The sequence below is a fragment of the Falco biarmicus genome, chromosome 4, assembly GCF_023638135.1.
Source record: "Falco biarmicus isolate bFalBia1 chromosome 4, bFalBia1.pri, whole genome shotgun sequence".
In the NCBI taxonomy this organism is placed as follows: domain Eukaryota; kingdom Metazoa; phylum Chordata; class Aves; order Falconiformes; family Falconidae; genus Falco; species Falco biarmicus.
The window spans coordinates 94729160-94751171 of NC_079291.1; the positions used below are offsets into that span (position 1 = coordinate 94729160).

At 46.2% G+C, this 22012-nt stretch overlaps 1 protein-coding gene across 9 annotated transcripts in view; it reads left to right on the forward strand.

Moving 5' to 3' along the window:
* Positions 1–8014: 8014 nt before the first annotated feature.
* Positions 8015–22012, forward strand: part of TAFA4 (TAFA chemokine like family member 4) — a 93821-nt gene continuing 79823 nt past the window's right edge. For 2 of the 9 annotated variants that reach the window (XM_056338518.1, XM_056338520.1), the window contains exon 1: positions 17213–17489. Coding sequence is in view for 2 of the 9 variants with exons in the window: in XM_056338512.1 (XP_056194487.1) it covers positions 19050–19152 (103 nt within the window). In the remaining 7 variants the exon portion in view is untranslated. Of the gene's footprint in view, positions 8165–17212; positions 17490–19029; positions 19153–20077; positions 20215–20687; positions 20940–22012 lie in introns of those variants that run through there. The other 7 variants (XM_056338517.1, XM_056338516.1, XM_056338521.1 and 4 more) reach the window with 6 other exon arrangements.

The window sequence follows — 22012 nt, forward strand, 5'->3', positions numbered from 1 at the left end:
AAAAGCCCACGGGGTTAAACTGTTTGCCACAGGCTTGTTCTTGCAGTGGTGTAAGGGATGGCTACGTGAGCCGCTCATCTGGTGCAGCAGTACCTCGAAGCAGGTAAATGGGTCTTGGTTGTAGTTGGGTTAACCTAGAAAAAACTAGAGCTGGAAGAAAATGACCAAGCCAATCTCTGTGAGCTCAGGACTGAAGTTTTAGTAACTCTGTGTTGGTGGCATTGAGCAGTTTATGGTAGGAGTATCTCAAATAGTGCAGCTGATAAAAGCATTTGGTGGAGGTGGGGAGGGAGATGCGCGGGGGGAATGAGAGGGATAAGGAGGAAAGGGTAAGTGTAAAGGTTGCAGATGGGTGAAACGGGCAGAGTCATTCCCAAGCCTGAGGCTCCGAAGACCTCTGTGATGATGAGTCAAGTGAAGTGTGCGGAAACGCTATGGGGACAGAGCCAAAAGTGAGGGTAGTGAAAATGTTACTGTCATAAACTGCAAGGTGGTGCAGGAGAGAGAAGTGGAAGGATGTGAATTCCCCCCGACCTGAGCTGGGCAAGGAGGGGAGCGGCATCCCCGGCCGGGGGGGCTCTCGGGGCTGAAAAACCGGGTGGCAACTTGGAAGCTGTGCTAGAGAGACAAACTGGGAAGGGCAGGGGAGCTTGATGCGGATTTTTGGCAAGTTTGATGGATCTGACAGCATGTTCTCAAATGTATTTTTTTATAGGCTGATGTCCTCTCTCAGAAAAGTGAAATACATTTGTAATATATAATATGGATAAATGAAATATAAAATAACGTTTGTATATAGAAATATATAATGAATAGGCTAATATATAAATGTATATTTAATATAACTTTATTTCTGTTATTACTGTTGTCTTTTGGATAACAGAATAAACCCCCCAAATAAAAAGCAGACTGTATATCTTACTTTCATTTATGTTTTTTTGGCTTTCCTTCCCCTTCCTATTTTTCCATGGCACATCAAAAAGAAGGAGAGGTAGCAAAAAAGAAAGATGACGCTAGTACTGAGCATAAAAATACTTGAATTTACTTCGAAAGTGTGTAACTTCTAAAGCAGCATTGGTTTTTGACTGGGATTTTTTTTAAAAAATCAGGTCTGGTTTTTGCCCCTAGAAAGGTATTTGAAAAAATATAGTACACGAAACGTATACAGCTTTTGAGTGGAGAGTGAGACGTCGATTGGCTAGAGCTTAGCTACCCTGTCACTTAGAATCGGGTTTGTTGATTGCTTGCTGAATATTAGCAGTTCGGAACTTGCAGCCCGCGTTGCCTGGCCGGCGTTGGGCGGCGGAGCTGTGTCGGGGGCCTGGGAGCGTCCCGGGGCCTCGCAGCTCCCCCGCAGGGCTCGCACCCAGCGCAGCGCCGGGCATCCTGGCTCGGCCGAGCGCCTGCTGCTCCTCCCGGTGCTCCCGGGGGCTGCGGCTGGGGCTCGAGTGGCCACCGGTGGCCCGGTAAGGCGAGCAGCACTCGCTGCCCGTTTCAGCAGAGCGCAGTAGGTGGCACCAGAGCCCTTCCAGCGTTGCCTGGGCTGGTCAACGGGAATCTCCTTTCCAATGCAGGGTCAGCTCACCCAGGGGGACACTAAAGCAACAGCTCCTGCAGGTTATGATTTTTGGTTTTCCCCTTTTCCTGTTTGTAAAAGGAAATGTCTGGAAAGTATTAATCCAGGCAGATTTTAGGTTTTAGTGTAGGATTATTCAGATGCTACAGTATCAGACTACTGTTCTTCATTTTTTCTTTAAGCAAAAAGGAGCTTGGTGTTAGAAAACAATTTGCAGTCAATCTTTTGTAGCAAAATGCTGGTTTGCGTTTTTTTGGTAAAAACATTGTGCTAAACTGTTACATTTTAGCAGTTAATTCGATTCCTGTTCTGCTGCGAAGTCTTGATTTTCACTTACGTGACGTGTTAACCCGTTCTTGCAATATATTGTGCACCTTTCACTGCCTAATTCTCTCATGTAGTTCACTGCAATGTGTGTGCATGTGCATATGCGTCTGGTGTCGTCGAAAATGTAGACCACTGACACTCAGAATACAGTAAAAAAATACTAGAAACTGGTGGAGTTGTTCTTCTGTTAAAAAAAAAAAAAATTACCATAAGGACAATTGCTTTTAAAGAAAAATATTTGAGTTTTGCAGGTTACTTCTTTTCCAAACTTTATTCTACAGTTGGCCGTTAAAAATTGAATCAATTGACTTTTCTTTGCAGCTTTGAAAACCTTTGAGCTGAGGCAGGCCTCAGCTTGTTGGTTAAAGCTGGTGGCTTTGATTTCTCTGTCTGCAGTCTGACCTGTGGCTTTTAACAGCTTGGCAAAACAAGCTTTAAAAGTGAGTACAGGGTAGTAATTGTTTGAATTATTGTGCAAGAAGGATGGAAAGCGGGTGAGTTTTGTAATATGATGGAAGCATTGAAAGAAGGCAGACACTCTCCCTTGCCGTGACGCAAGGGCAATACATCAATACATCCATCGTTAACTTTGGTGTTTGAGTTGGGGCTCTCTGGAGACCCTGTATGGGCAGATGTGATGGAACCTGGGAGCTATAGCTTTCCTTGCATGGGTGTGGTGATGCTGTGAGAAGAGGAAGGCTGCCACAGGCAGTGAAGGTCAATAACCGGCCACTACAAGCTGGCATCTCATCGCTGTCACCCACGGGTCTGTGCCGAGTGAGGAACGTGGGCTGATCCCGACCACGCAGTGTAGCGTGTGTGTAGCTCTGGTGGAGGCTGCAGCAGGGGTTATCTTTGTTCGGCATTTAATTTTTTTGCATCTTGCGGGTAATTAAAATCGTCATCACGGTCATGTGTCAGGTGTGGCAACCTTGGCCCGTGGGATGTGCAGGAGGTGCTGAGGGTCCATGTCCGTGGCGGGGAGGGGTGCTTGCACTGGTCAGGGCTTTGCGGGGATGCTGGCTAAGAGGGTGCGAGCATGGCGGTGACCGAACCCCATCAAGGACTCAGCACATCAGTCAGTGAAAAGGCGTGTGTATTCAGCTGACAGCTCTGAATTGTTTCTTCACCAATTACCACGCCAAAGCCTTGATAGCATAATGAAATGTGCCTCCTACCCATCACTTCATCTTTGTCAAACTGACTGGGTGTTCTTAGTTTTTTATGACTGGGAGAACTTCAGCAGCATCAGAAAAATAAGCAAGCTTATCTCTGATGTAAACGGCTCAAAGGCAGAATGGAAGCTGTTAAATAAAGACACCTCAGACTGAAGGAAAATGTACATGGAACAAAACATTACGGACCAGCTGAGCCTTCAGCTCTGTCTTCATTTGTGACCCAGTCAGGGATGAGAAGTGTAGGTACTTTTCTTTTGCTAGACATCTTTATACTTAGTGTTCAGCCTTTTTTATAATTTATTCATTGTGGTCTAGCATAGTCTAAAATATCAGACCTTCCCTCTCTGTCCTTTTACATATGTGTTCTTTGATGCCTCTTAATTCATTATTTAAGCAGCCTGCATTCTGCTTTACAAAACGTCCTCCTACCCGGTAGCTTAATGTTATCAGTTATTTGTGTGTCTGTGTCAGTGGCTTTTCAGCGGGCAGGGAGGGATGCTCTGGTCCCTCTGCCCTCGCCTCCTGCGCCCGCATCGTCTCTCCCGCTCAGCGAGGTGCAGAGGGCATGGCCCGAGAGGCGCTGGGCAGCCAGGGCTCGAGTGCTGCAGCTCCAGCAAAGCACTTGAGTACGTGCTGAAGTGATGTTTGAGCATGGGCTGCTCTGCAGCCTGGGAGCTCTTCTGAGTAAGAGCGTGGCTCAGTGGCACTTCAGGTAGGGTGGGGGGCACGGGGCATGGCGGCTCTTGGTACCCAGACAGCCGGGGAAAACCTCGCTCCTGCTGGGACCCGGAGCCCGGGCACATCCCGTCCTGCAGCAGCGGCTGTGTGAGCGTTGCTGAAATGCAGGGGATTCCTTTGATAGATGTGCGCTTAGAGTGCAAAGTATTCCCTGCCTTATCATCAATTACCAAGTTAGATAACTGTCAACAGGAACAATTGCAGCTGAAAAATGCATCTGTACGTTTTGAAGTCTGAATGATGCTTTGATTTGAATTCTTGCAAGCAATCTGTTTGCTCCCTGGGTAGGGTGTTGAATCCCTGCCAAACGTGCCGTTCTCCCCCCCTCAGTTTCTGTGTGTAACGTCTGCAAGGCGGGTCTGCATGCAGGAATGGTGAGTCTGTCTGTAGCACTGCTTTTCCCTAGCAAAACAAAGCTAGCTAGGTAGTTCAACACAGAATATTAAAACACTTCATCTAAAAAAAAAAAAAAAAAGTTAAGGAAGTTCAGAGGAACACATACTCCAAACCTCCTTCTAATGCCCTTGGTTGCAAAACTGCCCTAGATATTATCTATTCAGTGTTTTTAACATTCCATACGAAGAAAAAGTTTGGATTGTTTGACCTTTTAATGCATGCTTGAAAGGAAACATTTCCGAATGGTATGTAATAAATCAATCTTTACTTACTTAATAACCATAATGTTTTCCTTTGGAGTCAGTAACTCATCAGAAAGTCTAGGATTAAAAAACAAAATTGACAGATTTCTGGCCATTTAATGTAAATTGTATTTTATTGATCAGATTTGAAAACATTTAATATTAGCTTCCTGCAGTTACCTCAATTGAGGATGCTGTCACTCTGGAGACAATAGGAGAAAGTAAAAACCCTGGCTGCGTGGCAGAGGCTTGATCTCAGCAGAAGGGACTTGGCTGAGGATACCCCAGATGCCACTGGCTTGGTACTCAGCTAAAAATTTTTGCCTTAAGTCCTGCAAATAATAAACAATTTTGCTTATTTCTAAGGCTTTCTGGGTTTTGCCCCCTCCTGATAAACCTGTGTTTGCTTGTTCTCATATTTACTTTCTAACAACTCTCTGATATCATATTTACACAGTTGATACTCTTCTGCTGGCAGATTATGTTTAATAGAGCGTTTTATTAGAGCATCTTTCATGAGGATATATGCATTGCAATGCTGCGTCAGGGCACTACTGTGGGAGGAGGTTTTCTCCTGAATGCAGGACCACAGTGACTTGCTTATCAAATTTTGTGCTTGGGATATTTAAATGAAGAAGGATAAAAAGGAATGCGACTGTGGATCCTGTGTAGATCCTTGTGCCAATCCTGCTGTGGGTGAAATCTTGCAGATATCGACATGTTTTAAGTACAGCACGTTCCTTGCAGCTTTTTTGTCCATCACTGCTTACATTCCCATCATCCAAGTTCTTTCTTTAAGTCTTTTTTTCTTTCTTTTCTTTTTCTTTGCTAAGAAGCGATGCCCAAGTTTCTCTCCCTTGGGGCAGGTGTCAATTTACCTCCAGTACACTCCGTTACTGCTCTCCTCTTGGAGTCAACCAGACCTGGACTGCTGCTTTGTGGTGTTTTTTTGTTTCACTTTGGACTTTTGCCATCGCTCTGAGATGGAGGGTGGGGGCTGGCACTGCTCGCACTGAAACCCACAGCTCGGCCCCACCTGGCACCTCTGCAGCGCTGAGATTGCATCGGAGGTGGGGGCTGATGTCATTTTATGTGGTGACACTTCCCCTGCCAGCCACTCTCCCAGCTAGCACTTCACAGAGAAAAGTTTTGGCAGGGCTGTTGTAGGCAGCTCCATTTCATTTTGTTCTTTTTCACTATTAATTATTATTGGAAGCAGTTTCCAGTGAACTAAAAAACTCATGTTTACTGAGGAGCAGGGCTGCATTGCACTCTGGGTGTTTCTTTATTTTTCTGTATGTCTGTTCACGTGGATTTCCTGAACACCTGGAGTTTTTCTAGCTTCTCTCTAGTATTTGACATTTATTCTTTGTGTGCTTTTCTAGCTCATTAATTTATTAAACAGCAGTGGTGATGCAGGTCTTTGATCCTCTTAAAACTTAACCAGCTATGGCTGTCTGTTAACTGGTTTTTGAGCCATGGCAATACTTTTCTCCTTTATACTTCAGTTCATCAACAGACCCTTGCTAATGCATTTACCCAAGATATTTCCAAGGATCATATGATTTATAGGTGAGTTTCCCTTACTATTTTGCAGATTAGCTTCTGGAAAGGTGCTGTTCTCCTCTACAGAAAGGTATCGTTCATCTAGGTGTGTGTAACTTTTGATGGCTTCTCAAAATAATCAACTTTTGTGTAAGGAAAAAAAACAACCCACAAACAGAAAGTCATGGCTGGGAAATGGATTTGTCTTGAGCATTTTTCAAAAAAGGGGGACACTGGTGGTTAATGAGAAGGGATCTTCATGCTAGCGGCTCATTTGTTCTTTCCTTGTAGAGCTTTTGGGTGAAGCCATCTGGCCCTGATAATCTGCGCTTTCCCCTGCACTGCTGGCTTGGGTGATGCTGCACCCCTCTTCTGCCAGAAACGCCTGGGCATCCCCGATGCCAAATCCATGATTTGAATATCCTCATTTACAGAACTGCTTGATTCTTGTCCGTGTTCCCATTATTATTTTTTTTTATTGTGATCTGTTCCTATGGGAGGTAAATTACATCCCTACAATGTACTGCAGCCCCTAAAACTTAATGGTCCAGGCAGAGTTTACTGCTAATCTTTGGTCCCTAGGAGACGGGAGCTTTTCTCCCTGGAAGGAGCCCTTCCAAAGGCCGCCTCCAAGTTGCTAAAAAACAGCTTGTCACTGTGGTATGGGCTGTAATCAGTTGTATGCAGGTAATTAGAAGTCACTACTGCTTTATTATTGTTTGTTGATTTTTTTTTAAAAAATAATTTTCCTCTCTGTCCCCAGAGCAAACACTCCTGGTACATCTGCATCAATTATGCATCGTCTGTGTGATTTTTCTTCCTTGGGAAACTTGGCTTCCAGAGGCTTTTTCTGGTGCTCTAACCATGACCTAACCCGCCTTTGCTGAATAATTCCTACCGAGACAACACAGTTTCCCCACTGTGTTTTCCACGCTGCCGTGTTTCAGCAAGGCAAATAAATCAGGCTTTCTCCCGTCACCGGGCAGCCTTGTTTGCTCAATTTTGCAGTTCCATTTCTGGCTTTATTGAATAAGCATGTATTTATGTACCTCGTGTCCTTTTTCTGCCTGCCCATTTTTATTGAACTTCTCTATTGGCCGCACAGTTGGGTTTTCCTGACAGGGTTTTGGATCTTAAAATGCTATTTCTTCAGACCAGCTGTCACTTCTGTCCTAACCTCGTCCCACGAGATCTCTGTGCATCGCTTACGCGTCTAGCTCTGCCTGCCTCATCTCACTGCCCCCTCACCTTCTCCTCAGCTTTTTTAGTTTTAATACCTTCGTGCACCGAATCCCACTGGGGTTTTCCCCCTTCTCTCCAGATAAGGTGACCTTCTGCTTTTTGGCACTCTCCAAAACACAGCACCCACCCGGTAAGATTCCCTCACAGCCTCGTGCCTGAGCTCCTCTTTGTGCCGGTGCTTTACGCAGGCAGCGCCGAGCCCACGTCTGTCCCCAGCAGGGACAATGCTACACCAGCCCTGGTCTCAAATCCCTTTCCCAGTAACAGGAACGTGGTCTCCAGCCCCAGACCTACGGGTTTATTTTAGCAGAATTCAGTAGCAACGTAGAGTGCTGCTCCCAGGGCAGGGAGCCGTGGGCAGCTCGTGGCTGGGCAATTTGGAGGGAGCCTCCTGCTGCGCTTTGCTGGAGCGAGCACCCAGCAGCAGCGTGGGGAGGGATGTGATGTGTGTGCTACCTGGCCGTGGGGATCTGCTCTGGGCTGACGTGATCCCCCACCTGACGAGTTCAATGTTTAGGACCGGTGAGGAAGGTTTTTCTGCCGATTCACTAGTTTGGGAACATGCCACTCGGTGGGACTTTCCCACCAGCCCAGCTCCCCATTTCTCTCTGGAGGGGACTGTGGAGCCTTTGGGATGCAGGAAAGCAGAAAATCTTTTCCCTAATGGCTCGTGTTGCTGTTTAGTGCCTGCCTGCCAAATTCGATGTTGGGAAATGCTGAGATCTGGTAGGGCTGAACGTTGGTGTCTAATGAAGGAACGTCAGGATGCGAATGAGGTTTCTTGTCCTGTGCCGCCGAACGCGGGGGTGTTATTTATAGCTGCTCACTGGCACCATAAGCACCTGTAGAGACTTGATTTCCTCAGCCCCTCAGTGGAATCACAAATGACAGAAAGAACTGAAGATGTAATGACCCTTGAGGTAGGAGAAATTATTTACCAAACCATAGATAAGACGACTGTTATCTCCTGTACTGTGTTTAGGGCACCCAATCTATTGCAGATGTTACCATAGTCATGCTGTTTAATTTAAAATTGTCCTGTGTTCCTTATGTCTCAAATTCTTTTCTTGGGAAACTAAATCCTTTCATAACCTAAGTGCAGCAGAGGAGATGAAAACGGCTGGTTTGTGGATGTATATGGCCATTCCAAGGGAGCTTTATGTAATTGTTTTTTAAATAGAAATGCTTGCTCTATTTTTTTGGTCCGGTTCATCCTGGTTTTGTTGTTTGCCATATGTTTTCTGACATATGCTCCTTGTCTAGCAATAAAAAGCTACCAAGACTAAGAAGCCTTTGTTAAATTGTATACAGGAATAGTAAGAGCTCTTCTCATTTTACTGACTTTGCAAACTCAGGGCAGATATGATATAAATCAGAGATGATAACAGAATTCATACCATTGGTTTCCTGGAATTATTTTCTTTGTGAATGGGTCAAAAGGGTAAGGATTAACAGAACTATTAGGTATTGGAGATGGTAGCCCTGCCTTTTTGCCTTTGTCTTTTAAAATCTGACTCTGGTGCAAGAAGAGCTGCCTGTCTCAAGTTGAACGTGGTCCCCACTCCCCAAAAACTTATTCGCTTTGGACAAATCTCTCTCCACCAAACACCCACTGGGTCTTTCTCCACTGAAATCAGTCAAGGGTCCCAACTTCATCTGTGTGTGTGGAAGCTGGTTTAAACTTGCAAGACATTATACATTTGGTTGCATTTTTTCACTTACATTCAGCTGCAATGCTGAGCAGCGAGTTGTGCATGCCTCTCCAGTGTGAGCTTTGTTTATTGCTCACCAATCACATGTGAACCTTCACTTTAGCTTTCCTTCTTCTGAGATGAGGTTTTGGAAGCACTTAAAGGATGTCAAATGCATGCAGCTGGAGATAGCCCTGGGGATTAATTTCACCCACAGCTTTGTCAGTCCTCTGGTGAGACCCACAATACAAGATGAGGGGCCGTTTACCCACAGATCCTCAATTATTCTTCCTGTGACCAGGCGGTGCTGCACAAATTAGGACGTTTTCCATAAAATGATAGTGTGCGGTGATAATCAGTCACACACTAATGGAGTGGCAATCAAAGCTGTCAAGGAAAATGATCTACATGCTATAGCTTGATTATATTTGTCCTGAGATACTTTTATGCTAAAGGATTTTCAAGTTTTAATCAGTCTGCATTAACTGTGATGCTCCTGTAGTTGATCGTGGAAAGACAGCAACTGTTGATTGTACTAAAAGCATTAAGTGACCTCTGCTAATTAAAAGATAATGTCAGTGCAACTGAGTGGAGTGCCTGGGTCTTTAGCCTTTTAGACAGACATTAAATGAAAACCAAAGAGTTTGTAGGAAATAAATGTGGGAAAGGTAAGAGACTTTTTTTTTTGTGGAAATAGCAGGTCATGTTTCAGTAAAAGTTGTTTGATCCATTGATGATACCTGATATGCCATATCAACAGCGATTCGCTGAAAAGAACAAGTTTCCTCACCAGTTGTGAGATGTCTTCACTTAGTCTACCTTGACTAGAGCATTTCACTTGGGAAAGCCCATGATACAGTGAATCCAATGTGTCTCTCTGTTCTCCATAAATAAGCTAAATGCGTTTTCTCACAAGTGCCTGTCACCTTTTAAATGACCCAGACATTCAGTGTTAAGTTCTGCATTCAGTAATAATGTAGTCAGTGTCTACAAATGCAGACTTACTTGCCTTTCTTCATTAATCTCTGTGTCTGCGAGAGAAAACAAAACAGGTGGAATAACTATGTACAAGCACAACCCTTACTCCTTGGAGACTACAAAAGGTAAACAGCCTCCTTGCTTTCAACGTTTATATAGCTGCAGAATGAAATCCCTTTGGACAGAGAAGCAATGGCACAAATTCTGTGTGAAATCGCCTGAAGATGCTGCCGACTGTTGTCCTCCAGGGAGCTGTGGTGGCCCGAGAGCTCTTGGAGGAGTTGCCAAAGCACTCAGTAAAAGTTTGGTATCGTTTTTCAGGTTTGTACCTCGCTCTTTGACTCCTTCCTCTGTGAGAAGAAACAGAAGGAAGGACAATTACAGTAATTTTTTTTCCACGTGGAAGAAGTTAAATCACATGTGGGGATATAGAAAGTAGCATAATGGTTCAGATTCAGTGCTTGAGAACGAGGTTGGCTCCATGCATAAAGCAGAGGCTTCACGGGGAGGAGAGGGGTGGTGTCAGCTTCTCTTCAAATTAAAAGAAATGTTCTTGAAACTGCAGGTTATCTCTTCCCTGGCAGTTTGTAACAGAGCTTTACAGCTGCCAAATTGTATCTGATCACATTCAGCATCTCCAGCTGAGGAGGCTGCAGGGTGAGGAGCAGCCACGTCACCGGGGTGTGAAGGCATCTGAGCCGGCCCTGGCTTTGGACTCTGTCAGAGGCTCCATCCAAAGGGTATTTCCAGGCAGAAGATGCTTGCTCTGGCACCAGCCCAAAACCTGCTGAGGAGGTGGGCTGAGCCTCCGTGGTGCCGCTGACCTTTTGGCCAGGAACCCAATGCTGTGACGAGCTCATGCACTACAGAACCAGCTATTACTGCTGATGACAACTGTAGTGCCTGTGCCTTTCATCCCATCGCACCGTGGGTAAAAGACCCCCTCCGCTGGCACGTGGTCCCTGCTGCCCTCTGTGCCAAGGGCACGAGGCTGGCTGGCTGCTGGGGTGGTCCCTTGCGCATCCCCGTGGGAGAACCACCGTGGAGGAGGCAGCTCTGACGGCCGGCACAGCCTGGGCTGCCCCGTGCCAGCCCGCCAGGAGCAGGGTGCCGTGCAGCTCTCCGCTTGGCCGTGGTGCAGCAAGGCGCCGGCAGAGGCTGGGTGCAGCGGGGAGCTCAGCACTGTGCCCAGCACCCTGCCTGCCAGCCCAGAGCAGCATTTCGGGGCCAGGGGTATCCCGTCAGCCAAAGTAAGTAACAAGATGAAGGAGAGATTTTAAGAAAAAAAACAACCCATAGTGATTTTCCTCAGTGCCAACCATACACCTTACAAAAAATATTGCCCATCTGGAAGGAAGTCTAAAAGGGAGGTTTTGACACAAGTACCCCCTTTATAGAAGCTCTCCCCCACCCCAGCCTTCTTAGCAGAAGAAAGTTACATCTACTTATGCGAAGGCCCAAGAACTTACACTTGAAAACTTCAAACCTTGAAAAAAAATGCCCTTTCTGTTCACCCTAAGCACTGAATTTTGTGGAATCCACCCCTTTGCGGTGCTGTGGTCACAGGCCACTGCTGATGGGCAGACCCCTGGTCTCAGCAGTGCCTGATGTCTCACTTGTTTTTTTAGGGTTTTGCAGTAAGTTCTTATTTTCAGTGTCTTTTTAAGTAAGTATCTACACCTGAAGAAGCTTTGAAGAGAAGCTATTTAGAAGATTATAAAAAATAAAATAAATACTTGGCATGGAGATTCTTGGAGAGCATGATGAATATTTTAATAGTTAAAATTCTAGCCAGAGAGAAATGAAATGATTTAGTGCTCTAAATAAATCTCTTTGTGGGTTTTAATGTGCAAAAATGGACAATGGCTTTAAAACCTCTCCACAGATACTTACATCTATACCGTGGTATGCTTCGTATACATTATATTCATAGCCAGTAATGGTCTGTTATATTTTTTAGATGCTGAGGGAAGGTATTACACAGATTTTTCTCCTCTAGGACTTTGCATAATAACCTTTAGGTTTTGAACAGAGAGTTTAGAGCTGTTGTTGTTAAGCTCATCCTCAGCACCTTCTTTCTCAGAGTTTTCGTGTCTTGTGTTGGAAAGTGGAAACCAGAGAAAGGAAAGTCCTGGGGAGGCTGGGAAGGGAAGGGAGATAGGGAAGATCCACATGGGATCGTTCCCATGTGGAGTGGCTCAGGCTGCATAAATTGTGGAGAGCTCTGTGCTCACTGAACTTCTAATTGTCTTGTGACTGCAGCAAGTTTCAGACCAAAATGGGTAATATTTGATTGTGTCACTGCTAACGCTTCCGTTTCTTTCTCACATGCATCCCCCCACATCTGGAAAAAAGAAGCTTTTTGTAACAGCAGCTATGACAGAGATGGAGCGTTGCTTGAGATGTTATTTGTGTAATTGATCGATGTACTGGCTAAAAAAGCCTTTAATTTTTTTTAATTAACAAAATGTATTAGAGTTCATGAAACGTGTATCCCTGAGCTATTATTTCTGTAAAATGATGTCTTTCACCTGAGCAAGAGTCCTTCAGTCCCACTGTAAGGCTGCCTTTCTGGCAAACCTTCCTGCTAATCGAATCTTCTGTATTTTCTTCCTTGCTTTTATAGTAGCTCCTGTTGCTAAATGTAGCGAATGCTATTGCTAAAATGATGGTGCCAGTATAAATTATTAAAATTACATAGAGTAATAAATGTGTTGTGTATAAAAAGATACAGAAAAAGGCAGTAGGACTCAAGCTTTTAAGTTACTTCAGAAAATTCTCTAGTATCTACAATGTGGATAAGCTATACTTTAAATGCTGTTGGGTTTTGTCTTTATGCGTTTTCTAAAGCAGAATATTTGGGAGCCATGCTTTTTAGGCTTCCAGCTTCCCTTGAAGAAAACGAGATGGTGAGAGGTCTGCTCACAGGTTTTTTGAGAATTTTGGAAAGCATCTTGGGCTGGATGCTTAAAAACATAGTGTCCAAAATCCTAAGTCACTTCTGAAAATGTACGTGGGATGTTTATAACAAGGAGCACTGAAAAAAATTAACTGTATGAAGTCTGCTCTGTATCTAATATAAAATTCATTAATTTACTGCATAATGTCTGTTTTATTTTCATTGAAATAGAAAAGGTCTTGAGAATCAATGAAATATATAGAGCCTTTGTCATCTACTGGCCCCTTGAACTCATAGTAATGATAGGACAGTTTGAGGTTTTTGTTTCTTGTAGCAGGCACTCGGAGACTGGATACGGGAAGTGTTACAGAAAGTTGGAAAGGGACACTAAACAGCACAGATGAAAGGTTAGTGTAATAAAAAAAAAATAAAAAAAGAGTACAGTGCATAATCTCAGCCCTTGATGGAGAAGATATGGTGAAATGTTGACTTTAATTGCCATGGGACATAGATTAGCAGATGGTCCCATGGATAGACTGCTCTCCATGTCTATAAATAGCATAAGTTAATTTATGCAAGATCTTTTTTTCTTTTATAGCTATCTCCCAATGTGTCAATATCTTTCTGGCAAGGAAGTTTCCAGTACTGGAGCTAGAATATAGGTCCTGTTAAAAGTGCTGGTATCATGTGATTATGTTACAGCAAAAAACGCATCTGATCAAGCAACTCATGATTGAAAAGACAGGCTGTGACAGCCTGATCTGAATGCACCTTCATTTCAAAAATAACTATCGGGTATCTGCAAGTCAGCTGGAATAATAGCTGTAAGGGGGGAGAAGGCAGCATGGCTCTGCACAGGGTCAGGGAGCTTCGTGCAGTTTCCCATCTCGGGCTGGCTGGCTGGCATTTTGCTTTGCAGATCTCATCTACCTTCAGCTTCCACCTCCCCACTGCTGGATGAATTTCTCTGCTTGCAGAAAAATCTCATTGCCACAACCTATTGTTTGTAGCCACTCTTTCTAGCAGGTCCTGCACAGCTTTGCTTGATTGCCTCCTTCCTCCTGCACTGCCAGGATGCTCGCGTGCTGGGGCTGGTCCCCACGAAGCTGCAGTGCCAGGGGATGCTTGCCTAGTTCAGGGCAGCCACGTTAACCTAACCCTGCTGGGGTCCCTCTGCTCCTGCTCAGCAGGACTAGCACCTGCTTTCTGCCATCCCACGGGTGGGCTCTTGACTTCCAGTCGCATGGTGGGACCAGCCGCCATTGGAAGGGGTGAGCGGTCCTGCTGAAGCGGGTGGAAAACCTCACATCTCCAAGTACCCTGCTTTGCTCAGGCCGAGCAGCAGAAGTGCTCATGGCTCCGTTGTTGAAAGGCTCTGGGGTGGTAGGTACAGGAGATGCTGTTCCCCTGCGAAGGGACATGCCACCCCCACTCTGGGTCAGCTGCGCTGTCCCTGTGTGCTGCAGCAGCCAGCCCACGCTCTCCATCCCTTTGTACCTCGGGTTGTGCCTCCCTGGGGTGTAGACCCCAGGCGCTCCAGCTGCCTCTCTGCTCCTGACCACAGGAGCTCGTTTCCCTCCTTACTGGGCTGTCCCAGGCCTCCCACGCGGTGTCTCCCTGTCGATTGCGTCTGTAACAGAAACCTCACTTCTTGCTTCATAGCTTTGGCTTCCCTGTCATTCAGGAAACCTCATGTCAGCAGGCTTAGCTGTGGCTGTTACCTAGCAATCGGGTACCGGATTCCCACTGATATTTATGCTTTGGGTTTTTTGTGCCGTTTGTGCCTCGTCCAAAGAACTCTTAGAAAACCCCGCTTTGAAGCAAAGGCATCCATCGTTGTGCAGTATCCAGCATTATAAATCAGCTGAATCCAAGCAATCTTTATGTCCAGTTTTCCCTTGCTGTTACATCGAATTAAAGAGGTACTAGTAAGTAAGAAATAAGCGAAGAATTTGCTAAGCTGCATGTGTAAGTACAGGGAATATTTTAAGACAGAGCACTTTCTTTTCCCAAGAGCAGCACAGTATCTCCCGGCCCCGCAGGAAGGCTGAGCCACCCCTTGGCTCATCACCTGGGCAGGTAAATGAAAATGTAACAGAGGGTGTGCAGAGCGACTGACTCGGTGCCACCTCGAGCCTGATGCCAATCAAAACCAGCCACCAGAAACATGTATCGAAGGATCAAGGTCCAGATCCAGCTCCACGATAAATCTAAACCCCCTTTGGTTCAGCAGGGATGTTCTGGATTTACCTACATGTAATTTAGAACAGATTTTGGACCCTGCTTATGAGCATTATGCCTTCCCCTACAGGAAGGAAGATTGTTTCTGACCTGACTTAAACTAAGCAGCTTTAATCGTTCAGTATGGTAACACCAAGACTGGGCTGGGGGCTGGGGACACAGACATGGGAATCCTATAATCTTTGGTTAAGTTGTAATGAAATTGTCTAGGATGAGAAGGAAACAGATGGATTCTGATTAATTTCTCACAAGTGTAGACCTCAGCATCCGATGTAACATATGTGGTGAGCAAATGTCACTCATGCCTCCAAAGTGCAGAAAAAATCACTATTGTCAGGATATATTCATTGGCATATTGGCTGCTGAACTCCCAAGGGTATAAGGATGCTGTGCATTACATTTACTCCTGAATTAAATATTCAGAGGCAGAGATACCTAACCCTTTCCTGTATGCCTCACTGGTTATCGCAGTTGAACTTAATGAATTGAAAGAGGGACGGGAAGGGAGGTTTCCCCCCCCCTCCTTTGTAAATCGTTATTTACTGTGGAAGGAATATCAAGATAGCTTGATATTTCTCCTTTACAGAGTTCAGTTGGGTAGCAATACAGCCTGAGTTAGGGAAAATAACACAGCTTTGAGCTGTAAATGAGCAACTACACTACTTTGATCTCATACTGATAGAAATCAGAGCCCAGCTCTGTGTTCATGGAGTTGTTCTGGGTTTTGTCACTTCTACAATCTATTTAATGTAATTGCATATATATATAAAAAAAAAGTAGTTCATTTATTGACTGCCATTATATTGGTTAAGGCAGGTAAGATAAGAGGCCAGAGCTACTTGCTCTTGTGTCCATGTAGTCTTAGGAAGTGGAGGAAGCTATGCACATGAGTAAAGTGAGGCCCCATCTGCACGGAGGAAAGAGATGCATTACAGCTGACTTGTCCTGTTAGAATTACTGCCCCAGACTGTTTCTCAGAAAAGGATGTCACTAAGAAATCTATTAGAGTCTTTCACCACCAAACTTGGGAAACGAGTACGGAGCAGTGGGGCTCCTGTGCAGCTCAGGCTCTGCCCCATCTAGTCTCCCTCCTTTCAGTCAATCCCTCTGCAAAATCAAGCAACATGTATGTTAGTTTCTTCTCTTCTAAAAATGAATTCCTCATTAGAAAAACATAGATATTTTTCTCTCTGCTTCATTGTATGTTGAAATTATGCCTATCTTAATTTGAGCATTTCCCTCTCCCCCATCGGCAAACACGGCTCCAGCTCACATTACGGGCTGGTTTGTTTGTCTTAATGATCTCCTTTTTAACAAGTGGAGGTACATCTTCTTTTGGGCAAGCTGAATCACCTCAAAAGGAGCTTTATTTCTGATTGAGGAAGATGTAGCTGATAGGTCCGGGGAAAGCTGGAGACATCCACATTAACTGCTGTCATAAGCTGGCTGAAGTACGCTCCCTTGCTCTTTCTCACAAAGCGTTTTGTTCTGTTCTAAATTGAAGATGCAGCAAATCTCAGTAATAGCTGAGACTATAGTAAATGGCATCCATCTGCTAAAGTCATAACCTTCATTTTAATTAAGACTCCCAGTTTTGGAAAAATTGACCTGAGATTCTTGTTTTCCTTTTTTACCATTTAACGTTGCGACCTGTGCTGGCCCACAGGCTCCTCTCAGCTTGTGAAGCACAGCAGTATTGTGTTTGACTTCACTCATTAAAGAAAAAAGTAGTCTGTATGCTTAAACCTTTAAAAATTCTACTAAGATGTTCAGAGTCTGATTCCTCAGGAAGATGATATGCAATTGCATGTTTATTTTGCTGAAATTCCTGATTTTTTTGCTGAACTTAGTTGTTTCTGACAGTTTTCACCTGTTGTTGCCTTAATTACGTGCCAGAATGGACGTAACAACTTGTGCATGTGCAAACTTTGAACATCAGTGCTAACCATTGTCAGCTGGAAACTTCTGTTCACTTTTCCTGTTTTTTCTGTGGTTCTTGGCAACGTGTTACTTGTAGTTCCCTCCCTGAAGCTGTTACCAGTGCCCACGGGACTAGGTTTGATGGGTGCTTATAGCAAAAAGACTGCACAAAGCAAAATCACGTAAATCCTCCGTTGATCTCCCAAATCACTGAACAAGATCAGACTAGCTCTTTTTTCCTTGTTTTATTATGTGGCACTGGAAATTCCTTGAAGTCTGCGGTGCCCTCCTTTACCATCCTGGAGACCAGAAGCTGTGCTGGGACTCCTTGGCCCATAAGAGTGGTGACATTGCAAAGCTACATCAGGATTTTTTGACCCAGCTTATGTTGCATGAAAACTTTGGAGGCTCATGCCATTCCAGATAAATACAGGGTTTGCGGAATGAACCTACCCACTGCTTTGCTTGGCGGAGGTTTTTGCGAGTAACCAGGAAAGCCTGAAGACACAAGAAGAGGTAAAGCCAAGGAGAGGGGTGGGAGATGGATTTATAGGGAAGATAAAATGGTGGGTGTGGAGATTTGTATTAATTAATTGCAAAGACACTGAGAAAAGGAATATACAACCAATATGTTGTGACTAAAAATAGTTCCCTAAATCAGGTAGCTGAGAATATACTCAGCCAAGTGAAGCCGTTTTCAAGGTGCGGCGTGATGAGAACGGGACCTGAGTGCACGTTGCCTTTGTCTCTTCAGCTGAGGCATCGCCCATGAAAGTCCCAGTTGCTGCTTCCTGTGTACAGCAGACCAGTACAGATATTAAATTGGGGCATAATGATGAATGAAACTGTGGGATGTGTCTTGATTATCCCGGGTTTCTAATGTATAATTGAATTATTTTGGTAAGTATATTTCAAGCCCTTTGATTTCTGGCCTCTGTTTTTAATTACTCAGCCCCCTCTTGCCCTTGTGTGTTATTATGCTACTCATTAGCATTCAGTGAGACTACAGAAGTTTGACTTCTGAATAAAGTAGCGTACAAAAGAGAAGGGATGCTTTTTATCTTGCCACTTAATAATTTAAATGGAACCCTTTTCTTTAATCAATGTTTAATAGTACAATAGTTGTTTATTTAAACTGCACATTGTCTAATTTTGCAAACAAAAAAGAGAGGAAGGATAAACACTTTTAGAAATAATGAGCTTTGTAACCATTGTAATCTTCAAAAGATTTAAAATATCTACAGCACTTATAGTGTTGGTTCATCTCAATGAGACAGTGACACGGGCCTTGAATGTATCTGTATCATTTATGCAGTGTTAAGTAGTACAAGCCTATTTTTTATTTGAGGGAAGCAGAAAACCTTGCTAATTGCAAAACTGAAAGCTACTCAGCAGCGTTAATATTGTTGGCATGACCGCCAGCTGTGATGATTAGGATGTGTGACAGAGGGAGAGATAATTTGATCACAGGCCTGGGGACTAGAAGCTCCTGTGTCCTGCTCCTTCCCAGCACACCTACAAAGGCAAGGAAAATGCAGGGGGAGATGTAGTTGAGCCCTGCAACGCCCACACTTTTGGGAGGGGGGTGTGTGTGTGGTGTCCTTCAGGGTGCAGCAGATGCCAGAAACAGGTGTGTAGCACCGGCTTGTGGGAAGGAACGGGACCTCAAACCTGGGCATTAACTTGTCAAAGGAAACAGCTTTATAGGCAGTTAATCAGGTGTGGAGGCACCGCAGTGTGATGCTTGTCCTATGTGGCTTCGGATGTGACTCAGTCGCTGTGGGCCAGCGTTGAGCCATGGCAAGGTCGAGGGGACCCACAGAACCCGACATAAAAGAGCTGGACTAAAGCATCCGTCCCTCTGCTCGGCTTCCTCATCTGTAAAACAGGAATTGATCAGGGAGATCTTGAGGATTTAGAGATATCTGGAGACCGCTTTGGAGGCATTAAAACTAGTGAGCATAATATCTGCATTTCAAAGTACTCTTTGGACATCACTTAATTCATTTTGACAGCAACCCTGCGCGAGAAATGTGGCTGTCTCCATTGTCTGGATGGGAAAACGGAGTCTAAGAGATGGCCCGAGACAGAGGTGTTGGGGGGGGAAATGTGAGCGCAGGATGGCACCACGCCGGGGGAGCTGTGAGCTCCCGTCTCCCACGACTCTGCAGCCCGGCAGGTAAACTGCTCCCTGCACACGTACCGGGGGTGTTGCTCCTATGTAATCCCTGCCTGGTGTCCTGGCTAGCCTGCTTTCAACAGATTGTTCCCCAGGCAGCAAGGCAAGACCCTTTTCCTGGTGATTTGTGTCTCTTGTCCTCTAAATCTTTCCCTTTCCCACCAGTAGATCCAGTTCTCTCCCTTTTCCCCAGATCCACTTCTCACAATCCTTTGTGCAAGTTTGGAGCTCCTCTCCTTCTCTGCCTTTTCTCTGCCCCCTTTTCTAGGCTCGCTGGAGGTCTGGAGGGGTATGAAGTGTTGAGAGGCAAGAATGTGGTAGCTCCAGGTATAAGGAATGAGATGGAGAAATGTGATCTGATGCTGTAGGCTTGTCCTCTCCTATTTTATCTGTATTGTAGCTCCTGTGATTAGAAGAGCATAGCTGAGTTATGCTAATGTGAGGTGAGGGAGAGCTAAGGCTGGGGATTTGGACCCTTTCTTTCAGGCTAAATGAATTTATCCAAGATGTGAGAGTCTGCTACTGTATTATTAATTTACGAGGCATTGTGGTGTGAAGGCTACTGACATTTTCGCTGGTTTTCACATGTGTACTGGCAAAGTTGCAGATGGATAACTAGAAAGGTAATATGCAATGCTGGATCAGTAGCTGATGAGTGATTTCCTGTGATAGAAGTAGCCTGCCCTGTTTCAGAAGGCATGATTTTGGTGGCTCTTCCAATGTAAGGGAAGTTTGTCCAGGATATTTTGCACCACAACAGCATTCAGGGAATGTAGCCAAGATCAGCCGACCATTGCGCTGAGCTCTACGGTCACTTACGGTGAGGCACTGCCTGCCCACAGAAATGGGACTAATATCTACAGATAATTAACTGCCTGACTCCCACTGAAGCACATGCTGGGACGTCACTGTGTAAGCAAGCTCCAGAGCTACAGAGAACCTGAGGGTGTAAAGTGAGGCGGTAAAGGCTGTGCAGGAAGGCAGTGGCAAAGCAAGAATCAGAATCTGTTTCCCAGCGGCTGCTGGCAAGCCTGCCCAAAAGTGACCCCGGCTTTGTGGCTGGTGAGAGACCATCTTTCACTTTTTCCATTTAAACTAATTTTTTGAAGGTGCTAATGTATTGATAACCGGCAGGGCTGTGGTGCCGGGGGCAGCGGGGCTCAGCCGTGCGGGGGGAGCCTGTGGCCCTGACCCTCTGCACCCCCCTCGAGTCGCTCCTGTCTCCTGAAGCTGCTGCCAACTCCGGCCGGGCTGCGAGCTGAAGAAACATCTCCCTTCCCTTCCCTTCCCTCGGCTGAGCGGCGGCCACCCGGGTGCCCAGACCGGCCCAGGGCTGTGCCAGGCGGCTGGAAGCCCGGGCTGAGCCGGGCGAGGCGTGCAGCTCTGCCCCCCGCAGCGCAGCTCCCCCCCCGCAGCATCCGCGCCGCCCGGGCGGAGGGAGGGGAGGGCGCTTGGTCCAAACAGCCGGAGCCGCGTAACCTGCGCGGGGGAGTCGTGGGCTGGGGAGGGGGGTGGGTGAAGGGAGGGAGCGGGGAGCCCCGCGGTGGGGGGAGAGAGAGAGAAGCCGTAACACTGTGCTTCCTCCCCCCGTCTCCGAAGAGGAGGAGCGGGAGGGGAGCTCCGGAGCCACTTCGGGCGCTGCGCCGCTGCGTGCGGGAGCCGGTGCGGAGCATCCCCGGGCAGGCTGGGGCCGGCTGCCCGCCGATGGGCCGCCCCCTTCCCCGCACGCTTGCTCCTGCCTCCGTGGCGCTTCAGCGCAGCCGCTCCTCGGGCGAGCCGGCGGCCAGGTAAGGGGTGCCGGGGAGCAGAGCTGGGGCCCGGCTGCCCCCCGGGGGGTCCCCGGGCCGGTGCTCGGCGCTGCGCGGGGGGCGAGCGGCTGCGCCGGGAGGGGCATCGCTTCCCCTGCGGGCTAACTTGGATTTAGGAGTGTAATTAGCAGCAGCGCGGTGGGTAACAGCGACTTCTCTCTTCCCGAAGTGGCCCCCCGGGTCCGGCAGGTTGCCCCAGCCGGGGAGCGGGGGGTGCTGGCCCCGCAGCCCGGCACCGGCAGAGCCCCCCTTGCCGGCAGGTGCCTGGGATATTTGCGCTCCTCGGTGCGTCCGTGGGGAAGCTGACGGGCTGGGGCAGGCTGGGGGAGTGCGGCTGGCGGTCCCCAACACCCCAAGTGTTCCTGGTACAGTTAAATGTCTCTGTGCACCGGTGTGTGTGGCTGTGTGTGTGTAATTCATCTACTGCCGTAGTTGTTCCAGTGATGAGGGTGTCACTAGCAAATGGACAAGCTTGCCTTGTAGGTATCACTCTTACTTCCAAATTTTTTTCATTTTTAAAAATGTTTTTAATTTCAGCTCCAGATCTTATAGCTCCTGAAATACTTTTTTCCCCCAGATCAGCTAGTTTCTCACCACTGGTACTTTAACCTTTTTGAGTGGGAGGTCTGGAAGATTTACTTTCTTGAAAATCGAGCTGTAACAATACCCACTCCTTTCAGGGAGGCATGTGCCATTTCCTGACCCCAGCAACTTCACTTTGACAAAAAAAAGCTGGAAATAATCACTGAAGGGACGCGACTTTCCCTGTTTCAACAAGTTGCTTTATTCTCTGCTCCAGTAATTTCCTCTAAGACTGGCATTCATTGTCGTTATGTAGATGATGTGGTGATATGCATGATGTTAAACCTGCAGTCACTGGGGATTAATGCACGGGCATGACATCATCGACAGCCAATGAGGTGATGGTTTTGGACACTACTGACCCAAACTGTCTTCCAAACTGATGTGGTGATCCTGCCGAGCTCCTAAGAAATAACACAAGTTTGGGCAAATGGGGTGGTTTCCTAGCACGGTTTCATTGTGTTGCTGTT